General features: G+C 33.7%; 1 protein-coding gene across 1 annotated transcript; it reads left to right on the top strand.

Annotated features, from left to right (window-relative positions):
* The first annotated feature begins 816 nt into the window (after positions 1-816).
* Positions 817-1,721, top strand: LOC127076120 (auxin-responsive protein SAUR32). The gene has a single exon (XM_051017686.1). It carries the CDS (start codon positions 1,148-1,150, stop codon positions 1,466-1,468), a length of 321 nt encoding a protein of 106 aa, XP_050873643.1. The 5' UTR covers positions 817-1,147; the 3' UTR covers positions 1,469-1,721.
* Positions 1,722-20,129: the final 18,408 nt, after the last annotated feature.

Genomic DNA, 20,129 nt, shown 5'->3' on the forward strand with positions numbered 1-20,129 from the left:
TAGTATTCAGACATTATGTTTCTAAAAGTATGAACTAATTGAAACAACAGTAACAACATGCATATTAATAATTGAAACAACAATAACAATATGTCATGTCACGAATTCATTATGCGACGTTGGCGTTTTTTAATGTTTTTCCACTATAATTTAACAGAAGGGACATATAAGTCTAACGGAGGTGTCTTAAAGGACTATATTGTAACGTTTTTGAATTGAGGGGTTAAATAAAAACCATAAATTAACTTGAGGGACTAAAAGATAAATTAAGCCTTGATTTTATTAAAATTTTTACAAACTTATAGTAAAATACTTTTGAATGTTGATTGTGTAATTAATTTATTTTTAAAAATAATATTCACGTATAAAAGCTTTTTATTTATAAAAAAAGTGATGATAATTATTACAAATTCTAATGATGTCGTTCAATCTAATAATATTAAATTTTATATGTTGAATTAAAATTTATGAAAATATTTATTTGGTTAGATGTAAAAATAGATTGTTGGTTTAAAAAAAATACACCTAAAGATACGAAATAGGAGTAATTGACACTTGTACAATGAATCTCTAAATTAAATTAGAAGCACATCTAATACTATGAATCTAACTAATTATTTATTTATTTTTAACTTATAAATAAATTGTATGACTTTGAGAAATTGATTTAAAATTCAAGTATTAATTTTTTTTTTAATATTCAATAAAAAATACTTAAGTTATAAGACTTTCATTTTCTAATTGGGATTGCAACTAACTTTTCCTATTCCATCTCTAAATTTGTTGGACTCATTTGATTGATCCATATAATATTGTGATTATCATCACCAACCAAAATCAAACGGTGTAGAGTCCTACTAAAATCTATAACCTAAATACCCTACTCTTTGAACTATTGCCTCTTCTCTACCTTCCCTATATATTCTCTTCATCTTCATGTTATTTTTTGTGTTTTACATCTCTTTCATTTTATCAAACCATGACTTATAGCTTTTCAAACCCTATGGGAAACTCTTCCTTTATTTTCATCAACAAGTCAAAAAAATACATAGAACTTGTTTTTCTATAACTTCATCTTTCCTCTCTCTCAAACCTTGTGTATTATTTTTTTAATCTCTTTGTGTTGTTCCTTTTTGGTGAAACAAAAATGGGTCTTGTTGAAAAGAGTCCAAAGAGTTTTCATCTTCATCGACAACAAGTTCAAAAGCAAGAGTTCAAAGGTGTTCCAAAAGGGTTCATGGCGATAAAAGTAGGTCAAGGTGAAGATCAACAAAGGTTTGTTGTTCCTGTTATGTACTTCAATCATCCTCTTTTCATTCAACTATTGAAAGAGGCAGAAGAAGAATATGGATTTGATCAAAAAGGAACTATCACTATTCCTTGTCATGTTGAAGAGTTTAGAAACGTTCGTGGCTTGATTGATAGAAGCAAAAATCTTCATCAACATGTTGGTTGTTTTGGCTTATGATTTATGATCTATCATAAACCACAAAATTTGAAGAGTAAAAACAAGTTTATCTTCACCCTAAAGTCATGTAAATTTCTAGTTTTTTTTTATTATATCTTTTTTATATTTTGAGTTCTTTTTTGTTAATTATATTAAGTACTATAGACCTTAGCTTTTTTTGTGTTGAAGATCTTAGAATGTTGGTTTTTCAATTGTAGTTACTTTTGGTTTTAATTTGATAGGAAATTTAATGGAAAGTAGTGAGGTTTTTCTAGTTTTTGCTTGAAATTTTGTTTCTTCTTTCACGCGTGAGAATAATTGGTACAACACTCTTTTGGAAAAGATAAGATAATTGAAAAGAAAGAATGGACTATAAGTAGGGCTACATTTTTGTGTGGTTTCCTTTATGATGAGTGATTGAAATTGTCATTATCAAATTGGTGTATCACATTAAAGTAGGGTTAGCCATTAACCGATGGATTAGAATTAGGGTTACATCCATAATTATTATGGATACTCAAATTCAGCCAAAACAATGCCTCTTAAATTTGTTTTTTTAAGGGTGAAATTTGTTTGAGAAAAAAAATCTAAGCGAGTGAGATTTGATTCGAAAAAACATATTAAAGATGTTGATATTAAAAAATTATTGAATTTTCTTATTTTGTATTGTGTGCGATTAGCGCATGATAGACCGACGTACCTTTCCTCTTTATACGTGCTCTATAAAAAAAGGTAGGGCATGATAAATATAGTTGAGAGCGTTATTCTAAATCCTTAATTCATTTTGTAAAAGAATGAGGATTGGACGAACATGCAAGTTTTCCATCTCTAAAGGCTAAAATTTACTAAAATTCTTGTTAATACATGTCCACACTAATAAACGGATCGAGACAAATATATTAGAAGGTGTGAATCTAAAATCTTGTTACGTCTTAAAAAAATGCGGATAAAAAATGTATGCTTGATGAGTCTGATCCGTTTTGTCACCCCTGGTGCTGCTATTGATGTTGGGTCATGAGGAAGAGAAACGACATTGGATCAACGATAACACACAAGTGAGAGAGACACCATATATTTTTAATCAAAACCTTAAGGGATTGGATAAATGGGTCTTGTCACTTATAAATTGCTCAACCTCCACTTTTCAAAGCAATGTGCAACTTTTCTGTTTCAATCCGCTCTGTAAAAAAAATGGCAGGATAAGACGAGTATAGTTAAGAGCGCGAATCTAAAATCTTAACCAACCTCGTGAAAATAAATGAGGATATAACGAGCATGCTCTTGCATTCATAAAGGCTAAAATTTACCAAAATTCTTGTTAATACCCGCGTCCGCAAATAAACGGGATGAGACAGATAATTAGAGCATGTGAGTCTAAAACCTTGTTATGTCCTATAAAAGACCGGACAAAACAATCATGTTTGATTGGACCGACCCGTTTTGCCATCCTTGATGCCGCTATTGTTGATGGGTACTGAGAATGAGTATCAACATTGGGTCAAGAGAATAACACAAGTGAGAGAGACGCCACATATTCAGTCAAAATCTTAAGGAATTTGGTATATGGATCCCCTCACTTATAAAATGATAAACCTCTACTTTTCCAAGTAATGTGAAACTTTTGCGTTTAGACCCGCTTTGCAGGAAAAAAAATAGGGCGTGGCAAGACAAGCATAGTTGAGAGTGCGGACCTAAAACCTATACCCGCTCCGTGAAAAAAAATAAGGATACGAAGACATGCAAGTCTTGCATTCATAAAGGCTAAATTTTACCAAAATTATTGTTAGTAATTATGCCCGCAAATAAACTGAACGATGCAGATATATTAGAGGGGGAGAGACTAAAACCTTTTTTTGTCTTGAAAAAAACGAGTAAAACGGGCATGCATGATGGACCTAACCCGTTTTGTCACCCCTGATGTCACTATTGCTGATGGACCATGAGGAGGAGCATCAACATTGGTTAAGAGAAACACACAAATAAGAGCGAGACACCACATATTTAATTAAAATCTTAAGTCTATGTTTGAATCGATGAAATGGACGAAATTTAGCAAAATGAAATATGATGGAATGAAGTGGAACGAAGCAGAATGAAACATAGATTCCATTTTATTGTTTGTGCATTTTTTATAATTTGACGAAACGAGACATGATAAATTAGTTCATCAAATGAGATGGAATGCAAATTGAAGGTTTGGATGGAATAGGATGAGATGGATTCCTTCGAGAGGAAGTTCTTTCATCCACACACACTTGTACTTCTGTTGACACACTTAGCACGTCACAAACACTTCAACGAGACATACCTTCTGACCACCATCATATTGTGAAGACTTTCGATACAAGGAGTTGGTCTCTTACTCCAACCATCAACTTTGATACCACTGATGGGTCACAAGGAGGAACATCCACGGTAGGTCAAAACATCCCATATTCATATAAAATTTTAAGACCTTAAGTATATAAACTCTGTAATTTATAAAGTGTTCCATCTCTTCTTTCCAAACAACGTATAACTTAAAACTCATTCTTATATCTCAATAATTGTGGCCGTGAAAAATAAGGTTGGGAGAAGTGAAAATTTAAGAATAGAAATGAATTCAAATATTAATTATTGATTATTTAAGATATTTTTTCACAATTTTATCTATCTCATAAATTTATCATCTCTTGTTTTTATATTTTTCTTCCATTTTCTCTCTTGTGCCCTACCTGATTAAATAATAATAGTTTTAGAGTGAAGACACTGCTGCAAGAGATTAGGGTCCATATAATTAAGGTCAAATATGATCGACATTGTGATTAAAGCGATTATTAATTAAAGTCAAGCACTAACTTAAACCAAATGCCACGCCTTTGCTTTTGTTTCTTTGTTGCTTTTTTACCCTTTAATGATGTTCAAAATAAAATATTACACTTTTTTTCCTCCTCTTTTCAAGATTTTGTTTTCTAACATGGTGTAAGTACTTAGTTTAAAATATTTAATTATATAGTTTAATAATATCATATGAACATATATCTTAATTTAATTATATTTAAAATAGTTAATGAAATGTTATGAGTTCAAATATATGACTTTTAATTTATTAGAACAACATATATATATATATATATATATATATATATATATATATATATATATATATATATATATATATATATATATATATATATATATATATATATATATATATATATATATATATATATATATATATATATATATATATATATATATATATATATATATATATATATTTGTTTCGAAAAAAGAAAAACTTAGCTTGTGAATTTGGCTTGTGATCATACATGTTACATTTATGATGAAACACATGGACCATAAAGGAGGAAAATGAGATTTTGCATGTAGAATAAATGTAAGACAAAGACAATAAATAGGGTATGTGGACCATTTCTGGTTCTGAAAATAATATTTTTAACTATATCAATGGGGTCTCTTAGGAATGAGTGAGAGGCAGAATCTTGAGTGTTGTGAATTTGAATTTAAGTAGAGAATAGAGTTGTGTGCATTAATTGGTTAGGTGATGTGAAAAAGACAAATAACCTAAAGATTACATTGATGCATGACTTCCACGTTTGGTGAGGGGCATGGTGTTGTGAATCAAAGGGTGTACACATTTAATTCAATTTGAAGAATAGTAACCTCGACCTCTTTGTTTGTTTCTACTCTTTGGTGGTTGAAAATTGAACCAAAAGGTCCAAATAGGGAGCCCTATTTGAAGTTTGGACCTCTTCGAGTTGAATTTAATTCATCTGATGTTAAGGTTAGGGAATAGGGAATATCAACATATCTTTACCACCATAACAATAATATACTATAGTACTATAATACTACTCCTCTCTTCAAAATAATTAATTTATTGGTAAAAGAAAAAAAAGAAAAATAGGAGTGAGGACTATCATATGCCTATTTGAAAGACCTTTTAAGAGTCCATGAAGCAAGCAATAAAGAATCATCTACTTATGGTAAGGAGACATTCATTGTGAAGACTCTTCTTAAAAAATATTAAAATCTCTTTTAAAACATGTATGATAAAAACAAAGGATAATATATAATTGAAATAAAAAGACATAATCAACATAAAGATTTATATTAATTTATTATTAATTTGATAGCTACTAGTTTAATCCTTTTTGAAAGGATGAAATATGATATAACGGAGTGAAATAGAATGGTGAATAATGAGGTTTTATTGTTTGAATTTGTAAATAATCTATGAAATTGAACATAATATAATCCATTCAATCTCACTCTATCAAATCTTCCATTTTCTGTTTCATTCGATTTAAGGGTATGTAATAAAATGCGATATTTTAAATAAAATAATCAAACAATAGAATGATATCTATATTTCATTCTGATGTACCATTCAATTATGTTAAATTCCATTATGCTCCGCTCCGTTATATTTCATCAATCCAAACATAAACTAAAAATTACACTAAAAAAATACCAGAGTAATATACTCTAGTTTCTCAAAATTAGTATTTCATACTATCTAACATTTCCCTTATACAACTTCTACCGGAATAAATTATAATTTTTCATTATAAAATTACAAGATAACTCTTTTATCTTGTAGTTTTATAAAATAAAATAAAAAATCTTGTCTATATTAGCTCTGCTATACATAGCCGATTCCAAGCCTGGATAAAAGGAAATGATGTGTTAGGCAGTCGACAAATGACATGGATCAACTACGAAATAATATGAATGTTAGGCCGTTGTCCGTAAGCTATGCACTATATGGTTAAAGTATAATGTCAAAAGAGAAAGGATCATTGCATCGCCGCCTGGATGTAGTAAAAAATAAGCAAGGATTTTCATATTTTTGTGAACGAGTGTGGGTAAATAAGTTAATCCATGAAAGTAAACTACTACGAAAAACTCGTTTTACCTCGGTTGGAAAGGGAGTTTTATCTCGATTTCATAAGAGAGGTAACGAACAACGTCATGAAAACTTGCGACTTTATCCTCTGGTAAAGTTCCACCGAGGGAAAAAGTGGAACTAGTAATGGGTTTTGATCCCTAACAATAATATTTTTTGCATTTTCAAATCGCGCCCATTTTCCCCTCTATTGGAATTAATACCCGATGGGTAAAATCCTGTTTACATGATTTTAGTTTTAAATTATTGTTTTCGTTTTAATCTGGAAAGTATTAAATTTGTTCACAAGTTCTAAATCTTCATCATTATCAACAACAAGAACAATAACAAAATAAAATCAATAGAATCCTTAAACATTAATCTCAACAACAACAACAACAACTGCAACAACAAAATCAATAGAATCGTTAAACATTAAGTCTCAACAACAAGAACAACAATAAATAAACAAAATTAATAGAACTGTTAAACATTAAATATCAACAGCAACATCAACAAAAAATATTAAACATGATACAACAACAATTAACATTAGTAAGTTACATTCATGTTTTTCTAACTAACGTTAAACATTTTTAACAAGGAATTACTAGAGAAGAGATTACATTAAGGAATCAACCTTGAAACATTTTCCTGCTCTTGCAATCCATCCCAGAGAATGATGTTGTACTTCATGCAACTGCTTTTATTATCATTGTTTTTATTATGTTAAGTTTATATTTCAACATTTTGCATCCAAGATGGATAGTTGTGACATTCACGTTCTGATTGGCTAGTGAGAGTTTCAGGCGAATCACGAATGTTTCATGAAGATTGATGAGTTGACAATGTCTTGACCATTGTTACTTTATAAATGGATGATAAAGATTCGTTACTTAATGTTTTAATCAAATCGGACAAATATTTCCACATCGGTTGCTAGCTCAACCAAGGTAATAGGTCATAAATAAAAATAAAAATAAAATAAAATACATTAATTTTCCCCTTAGTTTCCAACTCAATCAATATCATAGGTCATAAAAAAAATTTTAAAAAATTTAAAAGGTGCTAAAATATAGTTGTTGGGATTTGAAGGCGTGTCCTCTAAATACTTTACCCCTTAGTTTCCAGTTCAACTGAGGTAATAGATAATAATAAAAATTTAAAAAATAAAAGATGCTAAAATACAGTTGCTGGGATTCAAAGGCGTGTCCCTTGAATATTTTTCCCCTCAGTTTCCAGCTCAAGCGAAGGAATAAGTGGTATTTCAAAAAAATAGATAAAATGTGACGCGTCTATGATATACACCTCAATTTTTTGTTGGCTGAGGTGAATGCTTAGTCATAGAATGTATTATTTGTAATAGTGGTAGAATTTGTTTTGGATCATAGAATAAAGACATGCTTACTGAAAAATCTATGGAAATAATGGACACTATAATTATGAGGAAGATCAATTTTATGAGCCTACAAGAAATTAAGTGGACATGTGAAAAAGCGAAAGAATTAGACAACTCGAGAATTAAGATTTGATACACCCGAAAAGTTAGATTGAGAAATAGGATGGAGATTATTTTGAACAAAGAGTGAAAGAAGGATATTGTGGATGTGAAAAAGAGTAAGAGCTTGAATCATACCCTTGAACTTTGTAGTGGAACACACCCTAGGTTGGCTTAGAAGTTGGCTTAGAAGAACACATTAAGGTAAAATTTTGGGAGAATTTAGACGGCTTACTTCAAGATATATCCCAAGGAGAGGTGTTTTTTTAGGAGGGGATATAACGGGACATGTAGGGAGCGCAGAAAGAGACTTTTAGGACGTCCATGAGGGGTATGGTCTAGGGAAGGTGAATATGGAGGGTAAAGCCATCTTGGATTTTTTTATCAGTTTTGGATCTTACTATATTAAATATAACATCCCGGATTCAATTAAATCATTTAATTGAATTTAGTTTTGTTCTATTTGATCATTTAAATTAAGTTATATATTTTTAGTTGGATAATTTGTGAACTTATGCGTTTTTGTATGTATTGGAGAGAGTTTATGGAATGGTAGAAATTAATTGAATTAATTTTAATTAATTTGAGAGGAATGATTAAAAATAATGTTATTGGGAGAAAAATTATATTTAAAATAAAAATAGAGGAATAATGGAAATTGGTGGGAAAATTGAGTTATTAAGATTAAAAAGTAAAATAAAAGAAATTAGAGTTAGTAAGATGAGTATGGACAAGATAGGGATTATGGGAGTAAGTTGAAGCTAATAAGAGGATAACCTAATTAATGGGGAATTCAGTTTTGATTTAAATAGAAAAGTGAGAGTTAGAATCTTTCACAATATGTATTATTTTGGAACAAGAGAAAAGAGACAAGAGAGGCAACCTGGAGTTTGAGGAAGAGAGAGATGTAACAATTGTTGTAGAGTTTGCTTTGTTAGAAATCAGGTAAGGGGGATATTACTCTACTATGAGTGTATATTGTGTGAAGGGTAGAGAGGATTCCTCACCATTTTCTAGGTTTTTCTTTTAATTTCACCATTGTTTACGTGTACATGTGTTCTTGAAGAAAATTGTGTAAATTATATGTCCAATTATTGTGATTCATGATTTGATATGTGTGTTATGAAATTGATACATGTGTTCATGATACAATTCTACTTTTCTATCATCACCATAGACTCCACCTTATATCAGAACTAGAGATGGCAATGAGCAGAGTTAGGGCAGCGTACTATAGTACCCGTCCCCAAAGTTGCAGTTTCAAAAAATCCTCGTACCCGAACCCATACCCACGCGGACACCAACGTTTGTACTCGTACGCGTACCATATGGGTACCTAACTGCCCATACCCATACTCATACCCATTCACCCGTATTTCTAATAAAAAATAATTGATCAATTATAATTTATCATGTCATTTTAATTTTTGAACAACATTTAAAAAAAATTGAGGATGTTATTGTTGAGATAAAAAATAAACTTTTATATTAAAATGCGTAGAAATTTAATAGTAATGTATTTAATAAAATAGATTAACATGTGTATATAATAATAAGAATAAAAATAAACAAATATATATAGTACGGGTATGGGGCGGGTTGGGTACTAAGGTACCCGCACCTGCATCCATACCATTTATTTTAGTGGATAATTGCGTGTGCCCGTGCCCATATCCATTTTACGAGTTTTTACATACCCGTTGTGGGTAATTTTTGTAGGTACTCACTGAGGATGGGTACAATTTCCATCCCTAATCAGGACTCTACTCAGAGACCCATTTATGTATCTTAGGATCCACTCTAATGCTTGTCAATACGCCTTCCTAGGAATTTTCGTATATCTGCTTACAAGGCTCACTTAATATGCTATGTCTGACCTCATATAAACTATAACATACATCAAAGAACCTATTACACTAGCATATGGAATTCTATTCATATAGGCTCTTTCGACTTTAGTACTAGGACTTTGACTCATACTAAGCTTGAACTGAGGATTAGTCGGTGTTACAACAAGCTTTGAATTTGACATACCAAATTTGTCGTGAATCTTCTTCAGGTATGTGTCTTGAGATAAGCATAATATCAACTTTCTTTATCTCTCTAGAGGCCAATCCCAAGAATCTTGAAGGCAACTCCCATATCCTTCATATAGAACTCCTTATCAAGTTCGGCCTTCACTTGCATAACATCCTCGACACTGTTGCTTTCTATGAGGATGTCATCCACAAAAAGCAACAAAATAACAAGTGAACTTCCATTTCAAAATATGAGGTAAACACAATGGTCGAACTGACCCCTAGTGAAATCTATGTGTGCCATGAACTTGTCGAATCTCCTATTCTAATGTCGAGGAGATTGTTTCAGGCCATATAATGACCTATTCAACTTGCACACATAATCTTCCTTTCCTCTTTTTGCATACCTCTCAAGTTTCCTTATTAGGATGATTTCATCTAGATCACCATACATGAAAAATATCTTAACATCCATTTGTTCCAACTCTAGTTCGAATGTCGCCACCATAGAAAGAAACATTCAAATGAATCTATGTTTTACAACAGGTTTGAGCACATCATTAAAGTCGGTACCTTATTTGTGAGTGAACCCCCTAGCAACCAACCTTACCTTAAATCGTTTCGACATCACTCATTTGATTCCTTCCTTAAACTTGAAGATCCACCTACATCTGACTAACCTTACCCTGCAGGTTTCTTGATCAAATCCCAAATGTTATTATCATGAAGAGATTTCAACTCATCATCCATGATTTAAGCCATTTAGTCTTGTTTCTGAAGGAGAATAGCGATCCAAAAAGCAACGGAAATTAAAAATTTTCTCCTTTAGTGATCCTTACGAATGGGCATGATCAGTGATAGAATTGTTACCTCTTATGGCGATTGAAACCTTTGCTACATATCTAAGGAGTGATCACGAACGTTGAATGACGACAACGCCTCTACTCAGTCCACACATGCAGATTCCTTCAATCTCAGTGCTAGCTTCTACGAATGAAGGCTTTGAGTGTGAGAGAGAGAGAAACGAAATTTCAACTGCGCAAATGCTTCTGCACAAGGGTTCTAATTATAGAACCACTTGTGTGGGTTGTAAGCTAAAAAGCCCACTTAAGTGTATGTGGCCCATATCTTATGATATACCAAAATCCCTTAAGCGCATGGTACCTTACCATATTTCGTATTCTACTTAAGTGCACCGTACCTTACGGTGTTCCTTATTTACTCCATCTCTCATCAATCCGTCCTTTTGTGTGTGACCCTATAGGTTTTCGCGACATTGGCAATTATATTAAATCACGTATTTAACATAATAAACAATGAGCGGTATCTAGAAACACATCACTGCTACCCAAGACACGAAAATGTCATATGATATGACAAATCCTTTTGTGATAATACTTATGTGTACAATTACCCTTTTTCCCCTATGTCTATATTGAACACAAGGCAAAGACCGTGTCATCCTTGTCCAATTCAATATTGGGCCCTTAGACATTTATCTTGTTACGCAGGATGGGAAAATTCCATCTAGGTCACTCATGTCCCTCAACATGTTTCGTGGAGTACCCATCAATTGTCTTTATGGTCATCCAGTTACGGACAACGTTTGATCAGCAACAAGACACTCGACTATACATCTAGGGTCCATAGTGGTTTCAGGTTGAAGGGTGATATACACCACTATCACCATGAGAATAACTTATGACACTTTGCATAACATTCTATATAGTATTCTCATAACGGGTCAATCTCGTATAAATGTTACTCTTAATATTCATACCTATGTTTAAGACTTGATAACTCCTTATCCATGATCCATGAGATGTGATCATCAGTCTATATACATAATAGTCTTAATGCTTTAATGTTATCTCACTTTACAACAAAGCTCGACTACGGATACTTTAAGAATAACGTCCTTATGTTTAATGGGATCTCATGATTAAGTCACACTTAATACATTAAACGGACTAGGTATTCTAGGGACTTTATTAAACAAACATAATAAATAAAAAGCCTTTTATTATTAATAAATAATTCGATACAAGTACTAAAAGTATTAACCTCTAGGGCTTACACCCACAATCTCCCACTAACACTAGAGCCAATCAAGCATACCACTAACGCCCATAGATCTAGTATGGCCATCATGCTTTTGTTGCGTAAGAGGCTTTGTTAGCGGGTCAACAATATTGTCAAGTGTAGGTACTCTGCATATTTTCACATCTCCTCTATCTATTATCTCTCGAATGAGGTGATAACGTCTAAGTATGTGTTTGGATCATTGGTGAGATCTAGGCTCTTTAGCTTGTGCGATAGCACCATTGTTATCACAATAGAGATCAATGGGATCCACAATGCTAGGAACTATGCCAAATTCACTAATGAACTTTTTGATCTAAACAAATTCCTTTGTTGCACTTGAGGCAGTAATATACTCGGCCTTGGTTGTAGAATCACAACCCCACCGTTTAAGCAAAACACATAACCAGATTGCAATCTAAAGTCATCCTTATCTGTCTGGAAGCTGGCATCGGTGTATCCAATTACAACAAGCTCTTCTTGACCTCTATATATCAAGAATGAGTCCTTAGTCCTTCTCAAATACTTAAGGATATTCTTGACAGCAACCCAATGAGCATCACCGGGATCAGATTGGTATTTACTCATTGCACTTAAAGCATACGAGACATCTGGTCAAGTACATAACATGGCATACATGATAGATCCTATTGCAGATGCATATGGAATCTTATTCATGCGATCCATTTCTTCCTTAGTTGAAGGGGATTGTGTTTTTGATAGACACATGCCATGTTGCATAGGTATGAATCCTTTCTTGGAATCATGCATATTAAAGCGTCTCAACACTTTGTCTATGTATGTACTCTGACTTAGGCCAAGCAGTTTTTGTGGTCTATCTCTATAGATCCTAATTCCTAATATATAGGCTGCTTTACCTAGGTCCTTCATAGAAAAGCATTTCCCCAACCAAGACTTTACTTGTTGTAGGGTAGGGACATCGTTTCCAATGAGTAATATGTCATCTACATATAATACTAGGAAGACGATCATGCTCCCACTAACCTTCTTGTAGACACAAGGCTCATCTTCATTCTTAATGAATCCATATTGTTTTACTGTTTCATCAAAACGAAGATTCCAGCTTCTGGAAGCTTGCTTCAATCCATAAATTGATCTTTGTAACTTACATATCTTTTGGGCTTCTTCTGGTATGTCAAATCCTTCAGGTTGTGTAATGTACACATCCTTAAGAAGAATCCCATTAAGGAAAGAAGTTTTGACATCCATCTGCCATATTTCATAATCATGATATGCAACGATAACAAGTAAAATCCGAACAGATTTAAGCATTGCAACTGGTGAAAAGGTTTCATCATAGTCAACCCCATGAATTTGTTTATATCCTTTTGCAACCAGTCTTGCCTTATAGGTATGTACCTTACCATCCATGTCAGTCTTCTTTTTGAAGACCCACTTGCATCCTATAGGGTTAACTCCTGCAGGAGGCTCTACCAAGGTCCAAACATGGTTTGTGTACATGGAATCCATTTCAGATTTCATGGCTTCTAGCCACTTCTCAGACTCGGGACCAGTTATGGCCTCTTGGTAGGTCACGGGCTCATCTTGATCCATGAGTAATACATCACCTTGATCATTTATGAGATATCCATATCTCTCAGGTAGGTGACTTATCCTGCTTGACCTACGCTGGTCTTGTTCTACTTGAGCAGGTTGCTCTTCCACAACTACTTGTGTTTCCTTCTCTAATTCCTCCATAGGTGTATCAATGCTTTGTGATTCTTGAATTTCTTCAAGCTCTACTTTCCTCCCACTGATTCCTTTGGAAATAAAATCCTTTTCTAGGAAAACTCCAGTTCAAGCAACAAACACTTTGCCCTCAGAAGGATTGTAGAAGTAATACCCTCTTGTTTCCTTAGGATACCCCACAAATAAGCATTTGTCAGATTTTGGCTCAAGCTTAGTTGAAATTTATCATTTCACATAAACTTCGCAACCCTAAATCTTCATGTAAGACATATGTGGTTTCTTACCACTCCATATCTCATATGGTGTCTTCTCAACCTTTTTGGATGGAACACGGTTAAGTGTGTAAGCTGTTGTCAATAGTGCATGTCCCCAAAAGGAGTTTGGAAGATCGACGTCACTCATCATGGATTGGACCATGTCTAACAAGGTTCAGTTTCTTATCTCAGATACACTGTTTCATTGGGGTGTTCCAGGAGGAGTAAGTTGGGATATGATCCCACACTCTTTCAAATGGTCATCAAACTCTAGGCTTAAATGCTCACTACCTCGATCTGATCGAAGAGTTTTAACATTCTTACCTAGTTGGTTTTGTACTTCATTCTTGAATTCCTTGAAATTTTCAAAGGACTCTGATTTGTGTTTCATTAAATACACATAACCATATCTACTAAAATCATCAGTAAATGTGATGAAGTACTGAAAACCTCCTCTGGCTGGTATGTTCAATGGTCCACATACATCAGTATGTATGAGGGCCAAAAGATCATTATCTCTTTCATATTTTCCTGTTAATAGAGACTTTGTCATCTTTCCAATTAAACAAGATCTGTATATCTCATATGATTCATAATCTAAAGAGTCCAAGAGTCCATCTTTATGGAGTTTGGAAATGCATTTCTCATTTACGTGGCCTAATCGACAATGCCAAAGGTAAGTTGGATTTAACTCATTAGGTTTCATCCTTTTAGTATTAATGTTATAAATAGGCATTTCAAGATCAAGGACATATAGTCCATTGTTCATTTGTGCAGTAGCATAGAATATGTCATTCAAATAAATGGAGGAATAATTATTCTTTATTATAAATGAAAAACCAAACTTGTCCAAACAAGAAACGGAAATAATATTCCTACTAATTGTAGGTACATAATAACAGTTCTCTAACTGAATTATTAAACCACTAGGTGAAGTCAATACATAAGTTCCTACGGCTAAAGCAGCAACCTTTGCTCCATCTCCAACTCGTAGGTAAACTTCACCTTTTTCCAAATCTCTACTCCTTTTTAGCCCCTGTACATTGGTACAAATGTGAGAACCGCATCCAGCATCTAATACCCATGATGCAGAAGTAGATAAATTAATTTCAATAACAAAAATACCTGAAGTTGAAGTCTCTACTCCATTCTTCTTATCTTCCAGGTGCTTTGGGTAGTTTCTCTTCCAGTGTTCGGTCTTACCGCAATGGAGGCAGGTGCCTTCCTTTTCTATTCCTCCACTAGGCTTCAAAGCAGGAGTAGTGGGTTTGGGTTTGGCAACTTCCTTGCCTTTCCCTTTATCACCCTGCTTGGTGGATCTTTTGTTTTGTCTCTTTCCATTTCTGATCATCAGAGTGGACTTCCTTTTTTACTTCAGATTTTGCTCAACAATTCTTAACATGGCTAGCAGTTCAGGCAGATATTTGTCCATATCCTTCATATTTAAATTAAGGATAAATTGACTGAATCTATCTGGAAACGATTGCAAGATCAAATCAGTCGCAAGCTCCTTTCCGAGGGGAAAACCCAACCTCTCAAGGTTCTCCACATGCCCAATCATCTTGAGCACATGGGGACCTACAAGGGCTCCCTCAGCTAACTTTCCTTGAAAAAGGGCTTTTGAAACTTCAAACCTTTCATGCCTTTCCTGATCTTGATAGAGCATCTTCAGGTGTTCGATCATATCGAACGCTGCCATGTTCTCATGCTACTTTTGCAACTCTGAGTTCATGGTAGCTAGCATGAGGCAAGCAGTTTCATTGGCATCATCAACATGCTTCTTATAAGCATCTCTTGCTACCTTAGGTGCATAACTAGGAGGTTCCTCTTCAGGAACATGTTTCTCTAAGACATACAACTTTCTATCATGTTTGAGGACAATCCTCAGATTTCGGTGCCAGCCCATAAAATTTGTCCCAGACAATTTTTCCTTATCAAGGATTGATCACAAAATGTTGTTAGAGGTGTTTGTTATCATCGTAATCTACATGGAAATAATGAAAATATAAGTATCAACAACATATTTAATTAGGCCTTTAATTAAATATGCTCCCACTATTTTACTCAACAAATGACCCACACCATTTGATTCGGAAAATCCCATTGGAAGATTTTCTAGTGGGTCGAGATCCACATTTCACTTTGTTTTAAGTCCGTGTAGGTGGATTACACAAAACTAGGTTATTTAGGTAGAAACTCCTTCCAATTGTATCTAATACAACTCTCGAATATTTTAGTTGGGTGAATAACTCGTTATTCCAATCCATCACATAGATCATTTCCACCTCTTGCTTCTAAGCATATATAATCTTATTATAATTTGTTTAGTTAAGTTTGACCCATTGTTTTAGCAATTGGATATTACAATTATCCCATCGCACCTTACTAATATAGAACATGCACCTCGCGTAGGCGACACCTACATTATTCGATACTAGTCTTGATGAGTGCTAAAACTTGGAAAGCATAAACTTAATATTTAATTTGAGGGAATTTACAATAATTCTGATCTCACCGACTTATTTATCATATAAATCGTCTCTCACATACATCAATATACATTCATATGCATCAACATACATACAAAATGAAACAATTATGGCCCCTAGCGCAATTGTTCTCCCAAGCCAATGAGAGAACCTAAGTTAACCTAATAACGATCTAAGCTTCTCCAAGCAAGATCTTCAAGGTTGTCCTCCTTTGATATTATATTCTTCTCTTTCTTCATAACATTAAATTACATAAAAGAAACTTGTTTTACATATGAGGGAGTGAGATGAGAAAAGAAGTTACTTTAAGAGATTAAAAGGTAGTCACGACACGCAGTTCGTATTTTAAAATCCCAAAACAAAATAAAGGAAAACTAAGGCCATAACAGATCACCACAAGACAATAATAATAAACACATTATTATTATTAATTTAAATTCTGTTAATTAAATAAACTAAATTAAATTTTAGTGACCGATCGCACTACACAGAGTTAGCTGGGGGTTCCGGTAACTCTTGCACAGTCACAATCCTAATCGCATAACTCTTTGACAACACAACCCTTGTACCATCGTGAACCCTAATGCAGAAATTTCATACCGTCAAACACACCTCGATTGTTAATTCGGTATGATTGGTCAACACGTCATTGCTTCACCATACTAATGTCGGATCGAGAAACAAATGACCATTGATCGTTCAAAGGAAAACAATCATTAAGTGTTTGAATGAATGAAACAGAAACAATATATCATATATACCGTATTTTGCATCACAATTATATATATATATATATATATATATATATATATATATATATATATATATATATATATATATATATATATATATATATATATATAACTTGATCGATCTCAATTGTGTAACCTATGGATGATCAATGTATCGCTGCTTCACCATACTAACGTCGGATTTTGAAGCATAGTCAATATCAATCATCCAAATCATACACACATGATGCCAAATTTAATTACTCATTTATTCTTTGATTCATTCTGTCTTTTAATCGTATTAATACAGAAAATATAGAAAATAAACAGTTATCAGTTGCATGGTTTCGTAAGTGGTTGTGATACCACTGAAGGAGAACAGCGATCCAAAACATAGCGGAAATTAAAAAATTTCTCCTTTAGTGATCCTTACGAATGGGCATGATCAGTGATAGACTCGTTACCTCTTGTGGCGATTGAAACCTTTACTGTAGATCTAAGGAGTGATTATGAACGTTGAATGGTGAAACGCCTCTACTCAGTCCACACGAACAGATTCCTTCAATCTTAGTGCTAGATGCTACGAATGAAGGCTTTGAGCGAGCGAGAGAGAGAGAGAGAGAGAGAGAGAGAGAGAGAGAGAGAGAGAGAGAGAGAGAGAGAGAGAGAGAGAGAGAGAGAGAGAGAGAGAGAGAGAGAGAGAGGAGAGAGAGAGAGAGAGAGAGAGAGAGAGAGAGAAACGGAATTTCAACTGCACAAATGCTTATGCGCAAGGGTTCTATTTATAGAACCACTTGTGTGGTATGTAAGCTAAAAAGCCCACTTAAGTGTATGTGTCTCATATCTTATGATATACCAAAATCACTTAAGTGAGTGGTACCTTACCATATTTCGTATTCTACGTAAGTGCACCATACCTTACAATGTCCTACAATTCACTTAAGTGCATCGTACCTTATGGTGTTCCTTATTTACTCTATCTCTCATTAATCCATCCTTTTGTGTGTGACCCTGTAGGTTTTCGCGGCATTGGCAATTATATTAAATCACGTATTTAACATAATAAATAGTGAGCGGTATCTAGCAACACATCACTGCTATCAAAGACACGAAAATGTCATGTGATATGACAAATCCTTTTGTGATAATACTTATGTGTATAATTACCCTTTTCCCCCTATGTCTATATTGAATACAAGGCATATATCGTGTCATCCTTGTCCAGTTCAATATTAGGCCCTTAGACATTTATCTTGTTACGCATGATGGGAAAATTCTATCTAGGTCACTCATGTCCCTCAACATGCTTCGTGGAGTACCCATCAATTGTCTTTATGGTCATCCAGTTACGGGCAATGTTTTATCAACAATAAGGCACTCGAATCTACATCTAGGGTCCATAGTGGTTTCAGGTCGAAGGGTGGTATACACCACTATCACCATGAGAATAACTTTTGACACTTTGCATAACATTCTATATAGTACTCTCATAGTGGGTCTTCCCATATAAATATTACTCTTAATATTCATACCTATGTTTAAGACTTGATAACTCCTTATCCATGACCCATGATATGTGATCATTAGTATATATACATAATAGTCTTAATGCTTTAATGTTATCCCATTTACAACAAAGCTCGACTATAGATACTTTAAGAATAATGTCCTTATGTTTAATGGGATATCATGATTAAGTCACACTTGATACATTAAACGGACTAGCTATTTTAGGGACTTTATCAAACAAACATAATAAATAAAAAGCCTTTTATTATTAATAAATAATTCGATACAAGTATCAAAAGTATTGGCCTCTAGGGCTTACACCAACAATTTCGACTCCTCACATCTTCATTGAAATCTCTAGGTTCTTCATCAAGGACCTCACTTGCAGAAATTAAGGCAAAATCTATCAGATCTGCATAACCAAGTCTCTGAGGTGGCTTAATGACGTTTCTCGACCTGTCTCTTGTCAGCAGGTAGTCATTATCAGTCTCCTCAACTACGTAAGCAACTTGTGCTTGTTCTTCGAATTCATCTGGGTTATAAAATTCAGCATCACTATGCTTCACCTCAACATGAATCTCTTCTCGTACCAACTCCTCTCCAGAGATCTTCGTACTTTGACCAACGTTATTATTTTTCTTGAAATCCATCTAAACTTCATTGAAAACTACACCTCGACTTGTGATACACCTCCTGTGACCTAGCTCTAGGCACCACAACCTATAAGCTTTGACTCCTTCAGGGTATCCAAGGAACATACATCTCAGAGCTCTAGGTTCGAATTTGTCTTGCATAATATGAACATAGGATACACAACCAAATACTCTAAGTCTATCAAGATTAGGTGGATGTCTCAACCAGAATTCTTTGGGTGTTTTCATCCACAAGGCAAACGAAGGACACCTATTTATCAGGTATGTTGCAATCACTGCAGCCTCAGCCCAAAACACCTTCTTCAATTTTGTACTAACCAACATGCATCTAACCCTTTCTAGGATAGTTCAATTGAACCATTCAGCCAGACCATTTTGTTACGGAGTACCTACAACAGTTTTGTGCCTTCCAATACTAGACACATCATAATAGTAGTTGAAAGCCTCATTGCAAAATTTAAGACCATTGTCAGTCCTCAACCTCTTGACCTTCCTACCAGTTTTCACTACTACAAATAATAAATTTTACGATGAAGCTTTTACCTCGAAGAATAAAAAAATGAAGAGATAAATCCTAGGAGCGTCATGTTCTATCAAAAAAAAATATATACAACATATTCCCAAAACATGACGTTATTATGCTTTTTTATATTCTATATTTTATATTTTTAATTAAAACATACATGTCGATTTTTTTGGAAAACCGATGTGATTTCTCTTTTGCATGGAATACTTCAGGGAACTCTAACTTTTAATTTACCTATCAATGCTCTAACTTCATATCGTCATTCTCTTTGGAAAAACCCTAAGCGATTTTCATCGTCACTTCCATCCAAATTCTTCCAAC

The sequence above is a fragment of the Lathyrus oleraceus genome, chromosome 4 (genome assembly GCF_024323335.1).
Source record: "Lathyrus oleraceus cultivar Zhongwan6 chromosome 4, CAAS_Psat_ZW6_1.0, whole genome shotgun sequence".
Classification (NCBI taxonomy): domain Eukaryota; kingdom Viridiplantae; phylum Streptophyta; class Magnoliopsida; order Fabales; family Fabaceae; genus Lathyrus; species Lathyrus oleraceus.

What these genes read in the sequence shown, in the direction of transcription:
- LOC127076120 (XM_051017686.1), top strand. Translation starts at nt 1,148, where the DNA reads ATGGGTCTTGTTGAAAAGAGTCCAAAGAGTTTTCATCTTCATCGACAA.